Genomic DNA, 22,721 nt, shown 5'->3' with positions numbered 1-22,721 from the left:
ATGTCTTCAATTGAAGACTTTGGATTTCTGAAGACTTTTAAAGTGAAGAAATTGGTGTGGCCGTGAAGACTTGATATTCATGCGAGGAACATGAAGCGTGAAGACTGTTGTTTTCATAGTTTCATTTTCTCTTTCTTGAGTCATAGGAAGCACCGTACTATTAAAGGGGGTCGAGGTAAAACTAAGGAAAAGTTTCCAGGTGATGCTCAACTCAAAATCCTACACCTACCAATCCCTTCGAGTGAAGCCATTGGAAATTTCATACAGTTCAGTCAATTTCTTCAGTGACAGAGACGTACTTCTTTTGGTCTATGAGGAATTTGTCCTGACTGAGGAGTTAGGAATTCGCCAGTGCGGATTGCCTACAAGTGAGGAACATGATAGCCCTGAGAAATTTGAACCTCAAATTTCCGACAATTGCTGTGCTATGCGCCAGCTGTCCCAAAATATCGTATCCACCTAACGGTCATATCATTGAAGGGCATTTATGTCTTATCATGGCGGGCTGCTCCCTAGGCTATAAATAGCCTCCCCCTACAACCACTAGTTGGTTGGCTGCTCCGTGAGAAACTAACACTTGTCATTGAGAGCATCCCATCCTCCGAGGACTTTGAGCGAAAATCATCAAGTGAGGAAAAACCAAAAACCCAAACCCAAACACCTACAAACCCAAAGTGATTGAGCATCACTGAAGAGATTGTTCCTGTGTGGAACCAACTTGTTACCTTTGAGGAATGTGCATCCTTCAGACGGTTAGGCGTCATGGACTAGAGCATCCAAGAGGAAATTGTGGATCATCGGGTGACCGAGTTTGTGAAGGTTTGGAAGTCACCTGAAGACTTACCACGAGTATTGGGCGAGGTCTGTGTGACCTTAGCTCAAGGAGAATACGGTGAGGACTGTGTGCCCAGAACTGGGTGTCCTCGGGTTTGAATACCTAGCCGCTCCAACCAGACGTATGACTGTCACAGCAATTGGAACTGGTCTACCAAATCATTGTCTTCACCGAGCTAACTGGTTCTATTTCCTCAACCCTTCCATTTCCTCATTACTGTGTTGTGTACCTGTTCATATCTGTTTGAAGACTTTGACTGAAGACCTTCTCACTTTCCTCAGTTCAATTTCTTCAGTCTGTTTTATCTTCATCTTGTTTTATCCTATGTTTACGCTCTCTGTACTCTGTGCTTATTTTTATTTCATCATGATGACTGTGGTTATGTTATGTTATGTCTGCATCTGAGTACTTATTCCGCTGCAAGTAGTTCTTCGCTTAGGAATTTCCTCACCCTGAAATTCCTCAGTGAAGAATTCATAAAAATCGCCTATTCACCCCCCCCCCCTCTAGTCGACTTAACGCACTTTCATTTAATTATTGTTGTTCCATCTAGTGTATATAAATCAGATGAATCCATGAATTACAGTTTACATCAAGTTTGAAGTTGTCGACTGGCTAGCCATTCGTGCATACTAACAGCAGGCCGCAGGCTCGAACCCATAGCAAATCAGCTTTCATTTTTTTACAACCTTTGTTGTTTCTCCTAAGGGCCTATTTGTAAGAAAAAATAATGTAGGGAGCTTTTCAAAAAAAACTATGCCACACACCCTCTTTCCTGCAATCCAATCATTGACAGCGGGCCCCAAGCCATGCTGGAATGCCTCGTCAATGCCATGGACATAATACATATGATATTTGAACCATATTTGCACCTCCTTGCCAAGTTATAGAACCAATTTGATGTATTTTGCAAGTTCGGGCACTAAAGTGAACATCGGTGGTAAGTTTAAGCATCACCAGTGTATTTACCTCTTTGCAAAATATTAGCAATGCCAAATATTGGTAGCAAACAATCACCCTCGTATTGTCGAATGATTATCCAGGAGAGCAAACTAAAGATAGGAAGTCTTGAAATGGTCAATGTGATCCATGAGAAGCGGGAGCAGAATCTTGAAACACACAAGCTAGTAAAAGTTGCAATACTATTAGTTAACATTAATTCACCATGAGACACCTACCCAGCCGCCGCCTACCCAAAAAACTAGGGTTCCTCTTCCTCCCACCGGCGCCGGCGTCGGTCCGCCCCGTCTACCATGGCTTTAGTGTTGGGGAATGTAGTAATTTCAAAAAAATTCCTGCGCACACACGGGATCATGGTGATGCATAGCAACGAGAGGGGAGAGTTTTGTCCATGTACCCTCGTAGACCGAAAGCGGAAGCGTTAGCACAACGCGGTTGATGTAGTCGTACGTCTTCACTATCCGACCGATCAAGTACTGAACGTACGACACCTCCGAGTTCAGCACACATTCAGCTCGATGACGTCCCTCAAACTCCGATCCAGCCGAGCTTTGAGGGAGAGTTCTGTCAGCACGATGGTGTGGTGACGATGATGATGTTCTACCGACGCAGGGCTTTGCCTAAGCACCGCTACGATATTATCGAGGTGGACTATGGTGGAGGGGGGCACCGCACACAGCTAAGAGATCCAAGAGATCAATTGTTGTATCTATGGGGTGCCCCTCTCCTCCATATATAAAGGAGGGAAGGAGAGGGCTAGACAAGGGGAGGAGGTGCGCCCAAGGGGGGAGTCCTACTCCCACCGGGAGTAGGACTCCTCCTTTCCCTATTTGGAGAGGGAGAGGGAAGGAAGAGGAAGGAGGGAGGAAGGAAATGGGGGGCCGACCCCCCTCCCAATTCCGATTGGGCTTGGGGCGGGGGGGCGCCCCTCCCTTGCTCCTTTCCCCTCCTTTCCACTAAAGCCCATTAAGGCCCATATACCTCCCGGGGGGTTTCGATAACCTCCCGGTGCTCCGGTATTATCCCGATCTCACCCGGAACCATTCCGGTATCCAAATATACTCGTCCAATATATCGATCTTTATGTCTCGAACATTTCGAGACTCCTCGTCATGTCCATGATCACATCCGGGACCCCGAACTACCTTCGGTACATCAAAAACCATAAACTCATAATATAACTGTCATCGAACTTTAAGCGTGCGGACCCTACGGGTTCGAGAACTATGTAGACATGACCGAGACACGTCTCCGGTCAATAACCAATAGCGGAACCTGGATGTTCATATTGGCTCCTACATATTCTACGAAGATCTTTATCGGTCAAACCACATAACAACATATGTTTGTTCCCTTTCTCATCGGTATGTTACTTGCCCGAGATTCGATTGTCGGTATCTCAATACCTAGTTCAGTCTCGTTACCGGCAAGTCTCTTTACTCATTCCGTAACACATCATCCCGCAAATAACTCATTAGTTGCAATTCTTGCAAGGCTTAAGTGTTGTGTATTACCGAGTGGGTCCAGAGATACCTCTTCGACAATCGGAGTGACAAATCCTAATCTCGAAATACGCCAACCCAACAAGTACCTTCGGAGACACCTGTAGAGCACCTTTATAATCACCCAGTTACGATGTGACGTTTGGTAGCACACAAAGTGTTCCTCCGGTAGACGAGAGTTGCATAATCTCATAGTCATAGGAACATGTATAAGTTATGAAGAAAGCAATAGCAACAAACTAAACGATCAAGTGCTCCGATTGTCATGGTCAATTAACATGACCTCTAGAATAGGATTACCGTACCACTCTGGTGCGGATCTCACTCTAGTTAACCTACGAGGTTCGGTAGTAACTTGATCTGAAGTTACATGATCATCATCATTAGCTTCCTCACTAATTGGTGTAGGAGTCACAGAAACAGATTTCTGTGATGATCTACTTTCCAATAAGGGAGCAGGTACAGTTATCTCATCAAGTTCTACTTGCCTCCCACTCACTTCTTTCGAGAGAAACTCCTTCTATAGAAAGGATCCATTCTTAGCAACGAATGTCTTGCCTTCGGATCTGTGATAGAAGGTGTACCCAACTGTCTCCTTTGGGTATCCTATGAAGACACATTTCTCCGATTTGGGTTTGAACTTATTAGGATGAAACTTTTTCTTATAAGCATCGCAACCCCAAACTTTAAGAAACGACAACTTTGGTTTCTTGCCAAACCACAGTTCATACGGTGTCGTCTCAACGGATTTAGATGGTGCCCTTTTTAACGTGAATGCAGTTATCTCTAATGCATAACCCCAAAACTATAGTGGTTAATCAGTAAGAATCATCATAGATTGCACTATATCCAATAATAGTACAGTTATGATGTTTGGACACAGCATTATGTTGTGGTGTTCCAGGTGGCACCATTTTCTGAAACTATTCCACATTGTTTTAATTGAAGACCAAACTCGTAACTCAAATATTTGTCTCTGTGATCATATCATAGAAACTTTATTTTCTTGTCACAATGATTTTCCACTTCACTCTGAAGTTCTTTGAACTTTTCAAATGTTTCAGACTTATGTTTCATCAAGTAGATATACCCATATCTTCTCAAATCATCTCTGAAGGTCAGAAAATAACGATACCCGCCGCGAGCCTCAACACTCATCGGACTGCATATATCAGTATATATTATTTCCAATAAGTCAGTTGCTCGCTCCATTGTTCCGAAGAACGGAGTTTTAGTCATCTTGCCCATAAGGTATGGTTCACAAGCATCAAGTGATTCATAATCAAGTGATTCCAAAATCCCATCAGCATGGAGTTTCTTCATGTACTTTATACCAATATGACCTAAACGGCAGTGCCACAAATAAGTTGCACTATCATTATTAACTTTGCATATTTTGGCTTCAATATTATGAATATGTGTATCACTACGATCGAGATCCAACAAACTATTGTATTGGGTGTATGACCATCGAAGGTTTTATTCATGTAAACAGAACAACAATTATTCTCTGACTTTAAATGAATAACCGTATTGCAATAAACATGATCAAATCATATTCATGCTCAACACAAACGCCAAATAACATTTATTTAAGTTTAACACTAATCCAGAAAGTATAGGGAGTGTGTGATGATGATCATATCAATCTTGGAACCATTTCCAACACACATCGTCACTTCACCCTCAACTAGTCTCTGTTTATTCTGTAACTCCTGTTTCGAGTTACTAATTTTTAGCAATTGAACAAGTATCAAATGCCCAGGGGCTACTATAAACACTAGTAAGGTACACATCAATAACCTGTATATCAAATATACCCTTGTTCACTTCGCCATCCTTCTTATCCACCAAATATTCAGGGCATTTCCGCTTCCAGTGACCATTTCCTTTGCAGTAGAAGCACTCAGTTTCAGGCTTTAGTCTAGCTTTGGGCTTCTTCATGGAAGTGACAACTTGCTTGCCATTCTACATGAAGTTCCCTTTCTTTCCCTTTGCCCTTTTCTTGAAACTAGTGGTCTTATTAATCATCAACACTTGATGCTCTTTCTTGATTTCTACCTTCATCGATTTCATCATCATGAAAAGCTCGGGAATCGTTTACGTCATCCCTTGCGTACTATAGTTCATCATGAAGTTCTACTAACTTGGTGATGGTGACTCGAGAATTCTGTCAATCACTATTTTATCTGGAAGATTAACTCCCACTTGATTCAAGCGATTGTAGTACCCAAACAATCTAAGCACATGCTCACTGCTTGAGCTATTCTCCTCCATCTTTTAGCTATAGAAATGTTGGAGACTTCATATCTCTCAACTCGGGTATTTGCTTGAAATATTAACTTCAACTCCTGGAACATCTTATATGGTCCATGACGTTCAAAACGTCTTTGAAGTCCCGATTCTAAGCCGTTAAGCATGGTGCACTAAACTATCAAGTAGTCATCATATTGAGCTAGCCAAACGTTCATGACGTCTGCATCTGCTCCTGCAATAGGTCTGTCACCTAGCGGTGCATCAAGGACATAATTATTCTGTGCAGCAATGAGGATAATCCTCAGATCACGGATCCAATCCGCATCATTGCTACTAACATCTTTCAACTTAGTTTTCTCTAGGAACATATCAAAAATAAAACAGGGGAGCTAAACGCAAGCTATTGATCTACAACATAGATATGCTAAATACTATCAGGACTAAGTTCATGATAAATTAAAGTTCAATTAATCATATTACTTAAGAACTCCCACTTAGATAGACATCCCTCTAATCCTCTAAGTGACCACGCGATCCAAATCAACTAAACCATGTCCGATCATCACGTGAGATGGAGTAGTTTCAATGGTGAACATCACTATGTTGATCATATCTACTATATGATTCACGCTCGACCTTTCGGTCTCAGTGTTCCGAGGTCATATTTGCATATGCTAGGCTCGTCAAGTTTAACCTAAGTATTCCGCGTGTGCAACTGTTTTGCACCCGTTGTATTTGAACATAGAGCCAATCACACCCGATCATCACGTGGTGTCTCAGCACGAAGAACTTTCGCAATGGTGCATACTCAGGGAGAACACTTATACCTTGATAATTTAGTGAGAGATCATCTTACAATGCTACCGTCATAACTAAGCAAAGTAAGATGTATAAAAGATAAACATCACATGCAATCAAAATATGTGACATGATATGGCCATCATCATCTTGTGCCTTTGATCTCTATCTCCAAAGCATCATCATGATCTCCATCGTCACCGGCATGACACCATGATCTCCATCATCTTGATCTATATCAATGTGTCATCACATGGTCGTCTCGCCAACTATTGCTCTTGCAACTATTGTTATCCCATAGCGATAAAGTAAAACAATTATTTGGCACTTGCATCTTATGCAATAAAGAGACAACCATAAGGCTTCTGCCAATTGCCGATAACTTCAACAAAACATGATCATCTCATACAACAACTTATATATCATCACGTCTTGACCATATCACATCACAACATGCCCTGCAAAAACAAGTTAGACGTCCTCTACTTTGTTGTTGCAAGTTTTACGTGGCTGCTAGGGCTGAGCAAGAACCGTTCTTACCTACGCATCAAAACCACAATGATAGTTCGTCAAGTTAGTGATGTTTTAACCTTCTCAAGGACCGGGCATAGCCATACTCGGTTCAATTAAAGTTGGAGAAACTGACACCCGCCACCCACCTGTGTGCAAAGCACATCGGTAGAACTAGTCTCGCGTAAGCGTACGCGTAATGTCGGTCCGGGCTACTTCATCCAACAATACCGCCGAACCAAAGTATGACATGATGGTAAGCAGTATGACTTGTATCGCCCACAACTCACTTGTGTTCTACTCGTGCATATAACATCAATGCATAAAACCAGGCTCGGATGCCACTGTTGGGGAACGTAGTAATTTCAAAAAATTCCTACGCACGCACGGGATCATGGTGATGCATAGCAACGAGAGGGGAGAGTGTTGTCCATGTACCCTCGTAGACCGAAAGCGGAAGCGTTAGCACAACGCGGTTGATGTAGTCGTACGTCTTCACGATCCGACCGATCAAGTACCGAACATGCGACACCTCCGAGTTCAGCACACGTTCAGCTTGATGACGTCTCTCGAACTCCGATCCAGCCGAGCTTTGAGGGAGAGTTCTGTCAGCACGACGGTGTGGTGACGATGATGATGTTCTACCGACGCAGGGCTTCGCCTAAGCACCGCTACGATATTATCGAGTTGGACTATGGTGGAGGGGGCACCGCACACGGCTAAGAGATCCAAGAGATCAATTGTTGTATCTATGGGGTGCCCCTCTCCTCCGTATATAAAGGAGGGGAGGAGAGGGCTGGCCAAGGGGAGGAGGCGCGCCCAAGGGGGGAGTCCTACTCCCACCGGGAGTAGGACTCCTCCTTTTCCTATTTGGAGAGGGAGAGGGAAGGAAGAGGAAGGAGGGAGGGAGGAAAGCCCCCCCCCCCCTCCCAATTCGGATTGGGCTTGGGGGGGCGTGCCCCCTCCCTTGCTCCTTTCCCCTCCTTTCCACTAAGGCCCATTAAGGCCCATATACCTCCCGGGGGGTTCCGATAACCTCCCGGTGCTCCGGTATTATCCCGATCTCACCCGGAACCATTCCGGTATCCAAATATAGTCGTCCAATATATCGATCTTTATGTCTCAAACATTTCGAGACTCCTCGTCATGTCCATGATCACATCCAGGACTCCGAACTACCTTCAGTACATCAAAACCATAAACTCATAATATAACCGTCATCGAACTTTAAGCGTGCGGACCCTACGGGTTCGAGAACTATGTAGACATGACCGAGACACGTCTCCGGTCAATAACCAATAGCGGAACCTGGATGCTCATATTGGCTCCTACGAAGATCGTTATCGGTCAAACCGCATAACAACATATGTTTGTTCCCTTTGTCATCGGTATGTTACTTGCCCGAGATTCGATCATCGGTATCTCCATACCTAGTTCAATCTCGTTACCGGCAAGTCTCTTTACTCATTCCGTAACACATCATCCCGCAACTAACTCATTAGTTGCAATGCTTGCAAGGCTTAAGTGATGTGTACTGCCGAGTGGGCCCAGAGATACCTCTCCAACAATCGGAGTGACAAATCCTAATCTCTAAATACGCCAACCCAACAAGTACCTTTGGAGACACCTGTAGAGCACCTTTATAATCACCCAGTTACGTTGTGACATTTGGTAGCACACAAAGTGTTCCTCCGGTAAATAGGAGTTGCATAATCTCATAGTCATAAGAACATGTATAAGTCATGAAGAAAGCAATAGCAACAAACTAAACGATCAAGTGCTAAGCTAACGGAATGGGTCAAGTCAATCACATCATTCTCCTAATGATGTGATCCTGTTAATCAAATGACAACTCTTTGTCTATGGCTAGGAAACATAACCATCTTTGATCAACGAGCTAGTCAAGTAGAGGCATACTAGTGACACTATGTTTGTCTATGTATTCACACATGTATCATGCTTCCGGTTAATACAATTCTAGCATGAATAATAAACATTTATCATGATATGAGGAAATAAATAATAACTTTATTATTGCCTCTAGGGCATATTTACTTCATTTACGGCCATGGGGACGGAGTGGATCCCGGCCCTTGCCGGTGGGAGGGCTTCGTTTTTAGATCTTTTTTCAAGATTTGTTAGGGTTTGTGTCCTACTTAGGAAGGCGAGACGGTGGCGACTCCCTGAAGATGGAATAAAGGTCTCCCCGCCTAGTCCCCATTCCGGTGATGCGTCTAGCATCTCGGTGGGCGTGTGGAGGTGTGTCTACGGTGGATCTGTCTCTGGTGGATTTGCTCTTATCTATTCGTAGTTCATCTTTGTTTGTGTGTCTTCGGGTTGGATCCTTCTTATCTACACACTTCATCGGAGGCGGTTGCTGTTCTGGTGCGTTGGTTCTACGGGTCCTTAGCATGACAACTTCTCGAGTGTCTACTACAACAAAGTTTGCCCGGCTCCGGCGAGGGAGGAGCGATGACAGCGGCGCGCCTTCGGCTCACTTCAGTTCTTGTAGTCGTTGCTAGGTGGTCTATGGATCTGGATGTAATTTTTATTATTTCTAGTGTTTGTTGTACTACCATGATTTAAGATGAATAGATCGAAAGTTGATCTCGCAAAAAAACATTAATTGACCGTATTGGCTATTGCTCAGCCAAAAATTTCCCTTGCGCTATGGTTTGGCTCCTCTCGCCAACGGCGGCGTTGACTTATCGTCTGTGCTATCCACCCCCTCCCCCGCGCCCTAGTTCCATTCAGGCAGATGAAAGGGCAGACGAGTTCTGCTACCCAACCTTGGGAGACTTTCGTGGTGCTATCGGCGGCTCCGCACCATCTCCTCGGCAAGGGTTTTTGCAATGGCAACGTCGGCTAAATTTACTGAGACTCCCCTGCTGGTTTGATCTACTAAAATACAAGCAAATTTATGACAGGGGCATGATCATGATAGGGAAGGATGGTAAGCAGGCTGATTTTTTTAACAGATAATTAGATTGTAATGGCTCATTAAAGGACTAGTTTCTCAATCTCTTTGGATTTGTACTGAACAAACTAACTATGTGAAACAAATGGCTAGGAACATCTAGAATCTTATATTTAGAAGATGGCTCGATTCTAACCATATGATCCAGTTGATTTAGAATTATGATGCAATCTATTAGTCTAGTGCCTGGGGAGGAAGATATACCAAGATGGATTTGGAATAGGAATGACAAATTCACAGTTAAATCAATGATGTGGGTTGTGGAGGACCATTTAAACATCCATGAAAAGCGAAATTTCCTCTAAAAATCAAGATTTGGTTCTGGCTAATACAGTATGGCATAATGCAATCGCTAGAACAGATAATCCTGAAAAGAAAGTGGACTAAGGACCCTCTCTGTCGCTTTTGTCCTGAAGTTGAGAACATTAACCACCTCTTCTTTAGATGTCTTGCATAGTTTACACAATATTTTTGGTAGATCCACAACTTTATTTCATAAAGCGGGAACCTACACACTGTAGGAACTGTTGTGGTGTGTTGAGTTACCTGGAAACTAGGTAACTAAGCCCGCTTTGAGGAAAATTGGTTCGCTCCATGACTGATCTGCTATGATTGGTCATTTATGCGTGATTGGGCAGGACTAAAAAACGAAGGAGATCGACTAGCGCTGGAGAAAGGAGTCGAAGCTTTGCAGAATGAATTAATGGGGATGAATGATAGCAATGAGGCTAAATTGGGGAGAGGCACACTCATGCTGGAGGCGAGGAGACCCAAAAAGGATAAAGATGAAGATAGAGAAGACGATGATGCCGAAGCAATAGAAGACGATAATTGAGAGTCGTTTTATACGGATGATTATTAAATGTTGGAATGATGGAGATCCACTCTTGTGTAATATATACTGCTGGGTTCTTTGTGTTTTCTCTAGGTTTTCCTACTTTTTTTAGTTCTTGAGCCTGTTTTAGTTTTTGAGTTGCACTACGATTTTGTTTTACTATTGTTTATATTTTTTGAGTGTCGTTTCACTTTTGTTTATATTATCTTATCATTAATAGTGGAACCCGATCCATCTTTGAATCAAATGGAGAAAGTTTAGCATGGGCTAGATTTGGCCCAATAGTTATACATGACTTAATCGGCCTATGGAACTAAAACCCACAGGATTCCTAATTGCAGTGTGTTGCATGGGAGCTTGCCTTAAGCGCCGGAACAGGTAGTTGGCGTCCGCAGCAGTGCCTTGCTGGGCCGGCCCACGATGGGAAAGCGCAAGGAACAAAATCGCTATAAAATGCAAAAGATGTGGCTGAAAATTTTGGGAATTTCCTAGCTGCAGTGTGTTGCGAGTTGCGTGGGAGCTCCTGTTCGGCGCCTTAAGCGCCCGAAAAGGTAGTTGGCGTCCGCAGCAGCGCCTTGCTGGGCCGGTCCGTGATGGGAAAGCGCAGGGAACAAAACCCACAAGATTCCTAATTGCAGTGTGTTGCGTGGGAGCTTGCCTTAAGCGCCGGAACAGGTAGTTGGCGTCCGCAGCAGCGCCTTGCTGGGCCGGCCCGCGATGGGAAAGCGCAGGGAACAAAATCGCTATAAAATGCAAAAGATGTGGCTGAAAATTCTGGGGATTTCCTAGCTAAAAAATGTGGCTGCTTCAGGGATCGAACCCGCATCGCTCGCGGTACCGCAAGGCTGGTTCGACATTAGCTGACCACCACACCCACTGGACACAAGTTGTTTTCAATAGGGCTAACAGTGAATGAACCAGCATTTATTTATCATTCAGTTTTTTTATTTCTTTTATAAATCGTGAATTTAAAACGTTCATCGATTTTGAGAAGTAGTTCATAATTTTTGAAGAAAAGTTCACCGATTTAGGAAAAAAGTTTTTAAAAAGTTTATCGTTTTCAAAAAAAATCATCTGTTTGGAAAAAAAGTTTATCGTTTTCGAAAAAATGTTCAGTGACTTTGAAAATAAATTCATCGATTTTGAAAAAAGTTCACAAAAATGAAGGAAAAATTTATCACTCTTGAAAAAAGTTCATTGCATTTGAAAAAAAGTTTATAAAATTTGAAAATGTTCATTGAATTAGAAAAAAGTTCATAGAATTTTAAAAGGTTCATCAATGTAAAAAAATGTGGATACATTCGAAAAAAAATCATCAAATGAGGAAGAAGGAAAAATACAAAAAAGAATAAAGAAAAACGGAAAAAATGAAAAAATGAAAAAAAAAACGAAAGAAAAGATGATAAGGAAATGATGAAACTTAGCGCATAATGATTCGTGTGGCGTGGTGGTTACCACAATGCGATGAGAGCCAGGAAATCTTCGGTTGGAGTCCCAGCTTTCGCGGATTTTTTGCGCCATGAATACTAGAAGGAAAGAGATGCGGGTTGGACCGGAGGCGAGCGCGAAATGGGCCGAGCCCAGATAAAGCGGCTGCAGGCACCGATTAACAGAAAACAATAATAACCGGCGCCTGCATCGCCAAATAGGGTTCACCGCAGCGAATTGTCCACCAATCACACAGAATAGTGAGCAACCGACCAGCAGATGGGTCGGCCCAATTAGCTAATATTCATTTACGGTTTTGAAAACGTTCAAGCTACAGTTTTTATAATCGTTTTTTTGTTGGTTCTTTTTCCAGATTTCCTTGTTTTTTATTTTAAAATTTTATCCAGAATTTCAGAAAGTTCAAGTTTTCAAAATAAAAATTCAAAATGTTACTGTGTTTCCTAAGAATATTTGTGTTTAAAATTTTTGTTCAGAATTTCAAAAAATGTTTCATTTTCAAAAACTTATGCACAGATCAGAGAAATGTTCACATTGAAATAAATCATTATTCTAATAAATTTTTAGAATTTTAAAGTCTTCATTTTCAAGAATTTTAAAAAATTCACGTTTTCAAAATCTGTGCAGAACTTTTTAGAAAATATTCAGAAATTTCAAAAAAATGTTTTTTAATATAAAAACATACTAAAGAAAACTATGGAAAAAGGAGTGTAGATTTTTTTAGGATTAAAAGGAACGTACATGTGCTATCTACAGTACCGGCGCGCTACAGCCGGGCCGGCCCACACGGCGAAGCCCCTGTGTGAAAGCTCGACTCTTTGCCACAGCGAGCGGCAAATAGGAGCTCCCAAAAAATAGAACAAGCAACTAGCTCCCTCAGATGGAGACCCGAAGGCCTAAAAAGAGATGACTGAAATTCTTCCAGTTTCAGCGAACTGCTAGTCTTTGAATTGAAACTCAACATACGCGATCTTTCTGGCCAAGATATCTGCAGTCACCGTCCTAGCTTCTGAACAAATCTGGACGCGGCCATCATCTGAACACACTACCAGTTTTGCTTCTGCAATCTTCTCACTGCCTGGACCTTTGAATATTTGGCATGCCCCTGAACCCTCTACCGCTCTACGTCCTGACGCACACAGAAGAATCTGTTGGCATGTTGCTGGTGAGAGGCGTCCCGATCCGGCTACCCCACGACGCATCCATCCATCCATCCGTCCATCCACACGAAGGCCACGCCACAGAACTTGACCAGCTCTATCGTTTCCGAGCCAACATGACGACGTGTCGTGAAAAGAACCCAGAAGCCGGCGCACTTGCGGGCTGTCGGACACGTGGAGCATTTGACGTCTAAACCATTTGGTTGGATGCCGTCCGCCCCAAAGACACCGCCCAAAAAAATTTAAGCTATCAAGGAAAAGGTGCATCACTGTTGCCTTGGCCATCAGAGATGATAACTGGGTCGGTTTGATTGATATAAGTGCAGGACTATCTTTGGATCATCTTAAACAATTTTTCGCTCTATGGAGCAAGCTATTGCCCGTCAACCTACAGCCTGGTGTCTCGGACACCATCCTATGGAAGCTCTCCAATGATGGGTGCTACTCCGCCAAGACGGCCTACTTGGCGCAATTCGCTGGCCTCGTTCGGTCCAACTTACAAACTATTGTCTGAAAAGCTTGGGCTCCCTTAAAATGCAAATTTTTTGCATGGTTGGTGACGCAAAATAGGATCTGGACGACGGACCGACTTCAACGTTGTAGGTGGCCAAACTGCGACCGTTGTCCACTTTACAACCAAGTTCAAGAATCCACGACACAACTTTTGTTCAAGTGTCGCTTCTCCATCCGAGTTTGGAAGGAGGTTCTTGTATGGCTGCACCTTGATGTTGACATCGCCCTTTGGATGAACTATGCCACTGTGAGATCTTGGTGGGAGGAGGTCCTTGCCAACAATGCAGGAGGTCCTTGCCAACAATGCACAACCGCGGAAAGCCTTGGCCTCATTCCTCCATCTTGTTAGCTGGGAGATTTGGAAGAAGCGAAATGCATGCGTGTTCAGGACCAAGGCGGCACCGGCCGCAGTGATCGTGCAGACGATTTAGGAGGAAGCTTCTACCTGGGCTCTGGCAGGTGCCAGGCATTTGCATAATTTGATGCCGTGAGAGTAGACCTTTGCCTCTTTTCCATTTTTGCGGGGCTGTGATGTAACAAAATCTTCTCCTTATTCAATGAAACTGTCAAATCTTTTGCCTCGTTTCAAAAAAAATTATTAAAAGAAAAAAGCATGTTCAGACCCAGAAAGATTTCCTAAACCGGGCGAGCAATAACGTGGAGAGTATATTCGACAGGGATGCCACGACGGGATGAGCACTCGGTGCATGCTCCCGCGACGACAGTGCACCAGCGGTTTGGAGTATAATAAGAACCTGGGGGATAGTAGAGTACATCATCGAGGAAACAGCTACGGCCTGCATGTATGTACGATACCATGCGCTGACAGGCCGTACGAGAAAGTGACAGAAACCAAATTTACCCCTACGGATACTATTTGGTTATAAGGCCACGAAACGGCCTAACACGGTACGGATTCATAGCAGCATAGTGCTGCAAGATTTGACCCTGGGCTCCCTCTATTTATCCGTCCTTAAAGAATGCAAAGGGCACCTTTTCCTCAGTCACGACTCGAGTTGTTCCACAAGCAACAGGAGGAGCTTATCCAATTGAGACAGCAAAAAGTAGTACTAGCGCTATTACTGGAGTATGTATTATTTGCTACAGGGGAGCCCAGCGTGCCAAATAATAAGCACTCAACAATCTGAGAGCTTATCAAAAACTCCTCCTACTCCCGGCCTCGGAGCTCTTCTGTGGGTGGAGCAACCGCAGAGGAGGCGCACCTTATAAAGCGGCCCTGAAAGGCCGGCTTATCGAAACGTGCAGATAAGAGAGGGCGCGCATATAAACATACGCACGCCCAGCAACAGCAAATACGCACGCCCAGCAACAGCAACACAAAAGGTAAACAAAAAACAAAACGACGGCGCCAAGTTGCCACATCGCAACGCCATCCTTCTCAGGTCAACCAGGGTCGGATTAACAAATGATTAACGCCGATAACGCTAATCGCAAGTGGATACGCGAGAGATCCTCAGGCCTCGGCGCAGGAACAAACATCGCCTTTCTTCAGTCGTATCCATGCGTCCAGGAATTACTCGATATGGGACGGAGGGAGTATAATGCAACCCTACCGGAAATGACACCGGTGCTGGCTGTCTACGTCATTTAAGACCAATCGGTGGTGAAACCGAATCGCCTCAAAAGGGAAAAATCATGGAACACACCAACTATAACCCACCAACTTGCAAGATAAGATGACAACGATGGATGCTGCTCACCCTGCATCTTGTACCTCATTTACTCATCCACATCGTGAGTGGTTCCAGAAAAAGAAAGGTTCTCAAAAGAAGATGCAGGGTGAGCAGCAGCTGGCAGGTCCCAGGGCAAAAACTTAATATCAAAACAGTTGCCACTTTGTTATGAGAAAATTTCTCTGGTTGTTAACAAGGTGTTGCGTGAGACATAGGACACCAGAATAGGTAAATGCCTCCAAATGGGGCAAATTCTATCCTTGCAGATACTTCGGCAAAAGAAAAATGCAGATAAACTCGGCGTTGCAAACACTGCGATCACTTCGGGCGGGGTTGAAGTTGAACTGGACACAATACCAAAGCATATGAAAGTGAATTCAAATTACTACAGCAGTGCACATAACTGATAAAGACTAAAATCTATATTGATGACAGATTGTTTACACTGGTACCTTGAAACAATTGCACTCGCCTCCCACCAATTTCTGGAAAGCGTTTGAATGCTAATAAAAACAATATAGTACCCACAAAACATGGACAAATCCTAGAAACACTTGCATGAACTCCTTTCCTGGATGAAGTTTCCAGGAACGCCCACAAAGCAGACTTCTCACCAACCTATGAAAACTAACTATAAATGCCTAAACAGACTGCTCGCCAGAGTAATGCACAGATGGAATGGAAGCACATTGAGCAGGCGACAAACCTTTCATACAAAGAAAAATTCCACAAAAGCAAAAGATAATACACAAGGTACTCCCAGCAACGATACCAAAACATAGGGCGAGTGAGTAATCCAGATATGCTCCTTGTGGCCTGTAGCATGCCCCTAAATTTCCACAGCTGCCAACTTCCAACTACCAGAATGCTTCAATCGACTAGGACTGCTCCGTCACAATTAGCAAAACTGAGCTGCATTTGTTGTATGGTAACATCCACACCTTGTCTCCCCGCATACTAGAGGGTTAGCAGACAAGACAGCAAAGGATCAGTCAAGAGCAGCTGACAATAATGGGCACTCTAACTACTACATGAACATCTATCACACACCTTCAACATGTTTTCATTGGCACCATGATGAGGGAGGCCTCAGGGACACACGGACTTCATGTTCTTCAGGTCCAGCACGGTGTTTAGGGACAATAATCTCTAGGCCTGTTCCTGATTCATCACAGTATGCTTCCAGAGTAGCATCTTCTGGGATCCGGGTAGGCAATGGAACTTCCCGGATGAACTCCCCTGGTGGACAATGCTCAGGTGAAGGATCCGTCAACTTGAAGGTCCGATCATGTCGCTTCAAGAATGGCATCCGTCCCACGCTAGTGCATGATATCTTAACGACGCCATTCGTAAGAGTGTTCTTCCAGGTAACCTTCACCTTCTGTATATCAGCAAATGGCAGGCTAATGATGATCAAGTAGCCCTTGCTATCTTCATATATTGTTTTTGCGGCAGTTACTGGCCCAGAAGCATGACGCATCACACCGGTGAAGTCATTTGTCCATGATGGCTCAAAAGTGTGGCTCACATCCATATCCTGAACCTTGTCTGAATTTGAATTGCTGCAATCCTCTTCCATGGCAGAGGGGGAGGAATCCTTCCTACGTTTGTGGCAGACAGCTGAGATGTCCATACCATCCCCAGAACCATGTTTTGATGCATGTGTCGACAGGTTAAGGCCAGAACCATTCAGCACCTTCTTGTGATGGCCATGTGAGGTGCTCTTTGCTGGAGCAGCAGTTGCAGGCCTCTCGAGCTCAAATTCCGTGGTCGGCAGATTCCTCCATGATTCAAAATCATCCGCCTCAGTGGGAACGGAGAAATTGGCATCTCTCCCGGTGAGCTCGAACCACCTCTTCATATCGGCCTCAGGAACACCCACTAAGTTTGGTGCCCGCACGATCTCAATCCCATGAAGGCACTGCGGGTTTGACAACCCCCGGTAGTGCTTACGCTGCATCCGGTGTGAGCGCACAAACCCTTTGTCTGCGCTGAAAGGAAACTGTGGCTCCCCGAGGCGCGAGTGACCATTCATGAAGCTCCTCAGCTGCATCTTCCCCAGGGCATTCTCCGGCCGATCCTTAAACACCCACATGTACATGTTCTCCATGTCATGCTGCACCAGGAAAGCATCCAGTGTGGCACTATTACCATTCCCGGCAGCAGCGGGTGCCTTCGTCTTGCCGCCCTTATCAGCCGACATGACCGGCTTGAAGTAGTGGGTGAAGAAGAACCATGCACCCCAGATGCTATCGTTCCGCTTCACGCACTTGCGCGCGGCGCTGGAACCGGAGCTCTTGGTGTGAGACACATGGACAGTTGTTGTGGTGGACACCGGGGCGGAGGTCGCGGCGGCAGCAGCAGGCGAGTCCGAGTCATAGAGCTGCGGGCAGCCGAGGCCAACATCTAGCATGTCGACGTTGGACTCATGGAGGGTGGTGGTCTGCAGGGCCGGAGGGGGAGGAGACGGGTCGGCGGCGAGGGGGAGGTTGATGTCAGGGGGGGCGGCTGCGGCGGCATGGAGGCAGCGCTGGAAGGGGCCTGGCGGCGGGAGGAAGAGGTCGAACTCGTCGTGGGAGGCAGTGTCCATGGAGAGGAAGGTGGAGGGGCCCTGGTGCGGGTGGTGGGCCGTGGCGGTGTCCATGGAGAGCGCGGTGAGCAGCGACTCCCCCATGGAGGCGGCGGCGGCGGCGGCCGTCAGGGGCGGAGCAGCCCTGTTCCAGGCCTCGACCCCCGGCGGCTGCGCGTCGTCCGTGGCTGCGCTGGTGCCCAACTCTCCGGCGCTTCCGCCTCCACCGCCTCCTCACCGCGCGCTCCTCTCCTCCGAATCTCTCCACGAGCATCAGTTAACAGCCAGGCTTCACATCTCCCTCGCGTCCATCACACGGCCGGGAGGAGGCTCTCCCTGCAAATCACACGGGAAAAAAACCACATCAACCAATCAATCAATCTCGCATTCCAAACCCGAATCTAATGAGAAATCCCACGGATTCGAGATCCGGCCCGAGGAGAGCCACGTACCTACGCGAAATCCAAGGGCTTCGCAAACCCTAAAATCGAAGAACAGCTGCCCCGGCGAGAGCGTGGTGGAGGCCTCTCCCGCAGCAGAGCAGAGTTGCAATCAAACAATCGAAATCAAATCGAATTCCTGTTGAATGTTGATGAGCGGCGGGTGGGGGAGGTGGGAAGGGGGGAGACGGTAACGGAGGAGGGGGGAGTTAAAGGCGACGGTGGGCGCAGAAGGAGCCGGGGCGGGGGGCGGAGGCGGCCTCCCCCAGAAGGAGCCGGGACGAGGGGGAGGGTGGGGGGCCGTTACTTGACGGTGACGGCTGCCTGGGTGGGAAGGATTGGCTCGCCTTGGATCGGGAATGCCAGCCAGAGGAGGGTGAATGGGATCGACGGGCTCTCCTCGGCCCTCCTCTCTAGTCGAGTTTGGATTCTTTTGAGTTGCAAAAATTGCTGTTTTGAAAAAATGAATAGTAAAGTATTTCCTCCGTTTCTAAATATAAGTCTTTGTAGAGATTCCACCGTTTCTAAACACTTCACATAGTAATTTTGCCTTCAGTCAAATTTTGTGAAGTTTGACGATGTTTATATCAAAAAATCAACATTTGAAATACCAAACCAACATCAGTAAATCCATCAAATTGTATTTTTTATTGTAGTATATTGATTTTCATCCTTTTTAATATAAATTTGACTTCAAACAAAACCAATATGTGAAATATTTTGGAACAGATAGAGTATACGGGTTAGCGACACAACATAAGCAAGATGCGAATGAGAGTAGATTTTCTGCACTCGGATGCTCTCTTTATTTTAGCAAATCTGAAATGTGAGTTGAAGGTTTTGAAAATCTCCCAACAAATGGTCTGTAGATTTGAGTAACTCATGTGCCAACAAATTTTTTTTTGTGGGGAAAAATTGGAGAGCCGGGATGACACTATCTCATATGCCAATGTGTCTAACTTTTTTACTTCACACAGCTCGCATTTTTATCAAATTTGAACTCTGTAAACAAACTTGAGTTATCTGCAATTATTTTCGCTTCAGTAGAAAATATATTATTTACTGTAAATGGATTTTATGCCCCAACAGACCTCATAGTTTTCGAGTTGCGAACGTGCATAAGTAGTTCGACTAGAATAATGGCCCTTTTGTTCAAACAAAAAAGGCACAATCTTTCATCAGTCTTTCTTCTTTGCCTATTAGTTAGGCAAGAGGATATCAAGTTCTAAATTCTAGCTCTGTAGGACATGAGTTTCTATTACTATGAAATTCATAAATGAAAATTAAGTAGTTAATGGGAGGGCTACCGTTATCCTTTACATGTGTCACTAAAAAAAAGACATTCCATTTTTTCTTAATTAATAGTTTGCTACATATGTCATTATTAATGGACCCCAACACCGAGCGAACGTAAGATTTTAGGGCACCCAGGGAACACCGTCAAAGCCATTGAATCAAGGTCGAACAGATGGCGATTTCTCTACACGACATGGCAATTTATCTATCTTTTGTTTTTTGCGCTATATGGCAACTTTTTTGTCTTCTATCATGGCAAATTTACTGAAGTTGCCATGCCAACTACGTATGACATGGCAAATTTGGAGCGTCCGTTGGGAAAGCGCTCCCAAGAAACTTTCACGACATAGCGTTTCCCTTATTAATAAGCACTATATATAACTATAGTGTGGAGCGGGTGTCCACTTTGTATGGGCCTTTCTATAATATAGCTACAATATGGTCCATGTCTCGTTGTAGATGGGCCTCCTAATGGTTTCACTCGGGGCAGGACACCGCCATGCAAGCCTACGATGCATTAGCGGTGGGGCCATGTCATGATGCCGATGGAGATTGACGGTGTTGTTCCTGCGGTGCCTCACTTGACCGGAAGTCGGCTTGAGTAGGCCGGCCCGGGCCCCCCTAGGTCGCTTACGCCATGGGCTGATTAGCCCGCGTACAACGAGATTACCGACAATGAGGAGGACTTCTCCAACCAACTTAAACATGTAGCCCTAAACCTCGGTGCCCATATAAGCCAGGTCAGGGATAGTTGAATAGATAAAGAATCCTAGAGTTATTGCTCAATACCTCGATACTTGTAACCCCTACACCGGCAAGAGACACAAGAAGAAGTAGGGTATTACCTCTTCCGGGAGGGTCTGAACCTGGGTAAAACTCTGCCCCTATTTCCATCGGATCTACTTGTTGGAAATATGCCCTAGAGGCAATAATAAAGTGGTCATTATTATATTTCCTTAATCATGATAAAGATTTATTATTCATGCTATAATTGTATTGGACAGAAACTTAAATACATGTGTGAATACATAAACAAATACCAAATACCTAGTGAGCCTCTACTAGACTAGCTCGTTGATCAAAACATGGTTAAGATTTCCTAACCATAGACATGAGTTGTCATTTGATAACGTGATCACATCATTAGGAGAATGATGTGATGGACAAGACCCATCCTTTAGCTTAGCATATGATTGTTCAGTTTTTGCTACTGCTTTCTTAATGTCAAATACATGTTCCTTCGACCATGAGACCATGCAACTCCCAGATACCGGAGGAAGACCTTGTGTGCTATCAAACGTCACTTCGTAATAGGGTGACCATAAAGGTTCTCTATAGGTATCTCTGAAGGTGTCTGTTGAGTTTGCGTGAATCGAGATTGAGATTTGTCACTCCTTATGATGGAGAGGTATCTCTGGGACCTCTCAGTAATATAGCATCACAAGAAGATTGCAATCAAAGTAACTAAGGAGTTAGTTACAAGATGATGTATTACAGAACGCGTAAATAGACTTGCTGGTAACGAGATTGAACTAGGTATGGAGATACCGACGATCGAATCTCGGGCAAGTAACATACCAAGAGACAAAGGGATCGACGTATGTTGTCATAAAGGTTCGACTGATAAATATCTCCCTAGAATATGTAGGAACCAATATGGACATCCAGGTCCCGCTGTTGGTTATTGACCGTATAAGCATCTCGGTCATGTCTACATCATTCTCGAACCCGTAGGGTCCGCACGCTTAACGTTCGTTGACAATATAGTATTATATGAGTTATGTATGTTGGTGACCAAATGTTGTTTGGAGTCCGGATAAGATCACGAACATGACGAGGAGCTCCGGAATGGTCCAGAGGTAGAGATTGATATATAGGATGAAGGTATTTGCGTTCTGAAAGAGTTTCGGAATGCAACGGATAGTTATCGGAGTGTAGGGAGGGGTTCCGGGAGGCCACCGGTAGGTTATACCTACTTGGTAGGCCTCACTGGCCAAGGAGGGAGGTGCACCGGCCCACAAGGGGGGGGTGATGTGGCTTGTACTACGTCGGTATTTCCCCAAAGAGGAAGGGATGATGCAGCACAACTATGGTAGGTATTTCCCTTAGTGATGAGACCAAGGTTATCGAACCAGTAGAAGAACCACACAACACTATGTAAACGGTAACTGCACACAAAGATCAAATACTTGCAACCCGGCGTGTAAGAGGGGTTGTCAATCCCTCCCGAGTAAAAAGATAGATAAATTTGTACTAGATTGGATAAATAGATCTTGCAGAAACGCGAAATAAAATAAATAACAAAAAAGTGCAGCAAAGTATTTTTGGGTTTTTGGATTAATAGATCTGAAAATAAAAGCAAGTAAAAATGGACCTCAAAGGCAAATATGATAAAGAATAGACACGGGGGTGCGTAGATTTCACTAGTGGCTTCTCTCGAGAAAAATAGCATACAACGGGTAAACAAATTACTGTTGGGCAATTGATAGAACTTTAAATAATTATGACAATATCCAGGCAATGATCATTATGTAGGCATTGCGTCCAAGATTAGTAGACCGACTCCTGCCTGCATCTACTACTATTACTCCACACATCGACCGCTATCCAGCATGCATCTAGTGTATTAAATTCATGGAGGAACGAAGTAATGCAATAAGAACAATGGCATGATGTAGAGAAGATCTATTCATGTAGGAATAGACCCCATCTTATTATCCTTGATAGCAATGATACATACGTGTCATGTCCCCTTCTGTCACTGGGATTGAGCACCGTAAGACCGAATCCATCACAAAGCACCTCTTTCCATGGCAAGAAAAATCGATCTAGTCGGCCTAACTAAACCAAAGTTTCGAAGAAGAAATACGAGGCTATAAGCAATCATGCATATAAGAGATCAAAACTCAAATAACTTTTATGGATAAAAT

At 44.5% G+C, this 22,721-nt stretch overlaps 1 protein-coding gene across 1 annotated transcript; it reads right to left on the bottom strand.

The window, feature by feature from the left end:
- Positions 1 to 15,886: 15,886 nt before the first annotated feature.
- LOC123085461 (uncharacterized) lies at positions 15,887 to 18,751 on the bottom strand. The gene is made up of 3 exons (XM_044507095.1): positions 18,508 to 18,751; positions 16,537 to 18,391; positions 15,887 to 16,443 (listed from the first exon to the last, which is right to left on the bottom strand). Exon 2 carries the CDS (start codon positions 18,158 to 18,160, stop codon positions 16,550 to 16,552), a length of 1,611 nt encoding a protein of 536 aa, XP_044363030.1. The 5' UTR covers positions 18,161 to 18,391; positions 18,508 to 18,751; the 3' UTR covers positions 15,887 to 16,443; positions 16,537 to 16,549.
- Between the last annotated feature and the right edge of the window lie 3,970 nt (positions 18,752 to 22,721).

Source organism: Triticum aestivum, chromosome 4A (assembly GCF_018294505.1).
Source record: "Triticum aestivum cultivar Chinese Spring chromosome 4A, IWGSC CS RefSeq v2.1, whole genome shotgun sequence".
NCBI classification, from domain to species: domain Eukaryota; kingdom Viridiplantae; phylum Streptophyta; class Magnoliopsida; order Poales; family Poaceae; genus Triticum; species Triticum aestivum.
Note: the sequence above shows the minus strand (reverse complement) of the source record. Positions and strands in the feature narration are given on the sequence as shown.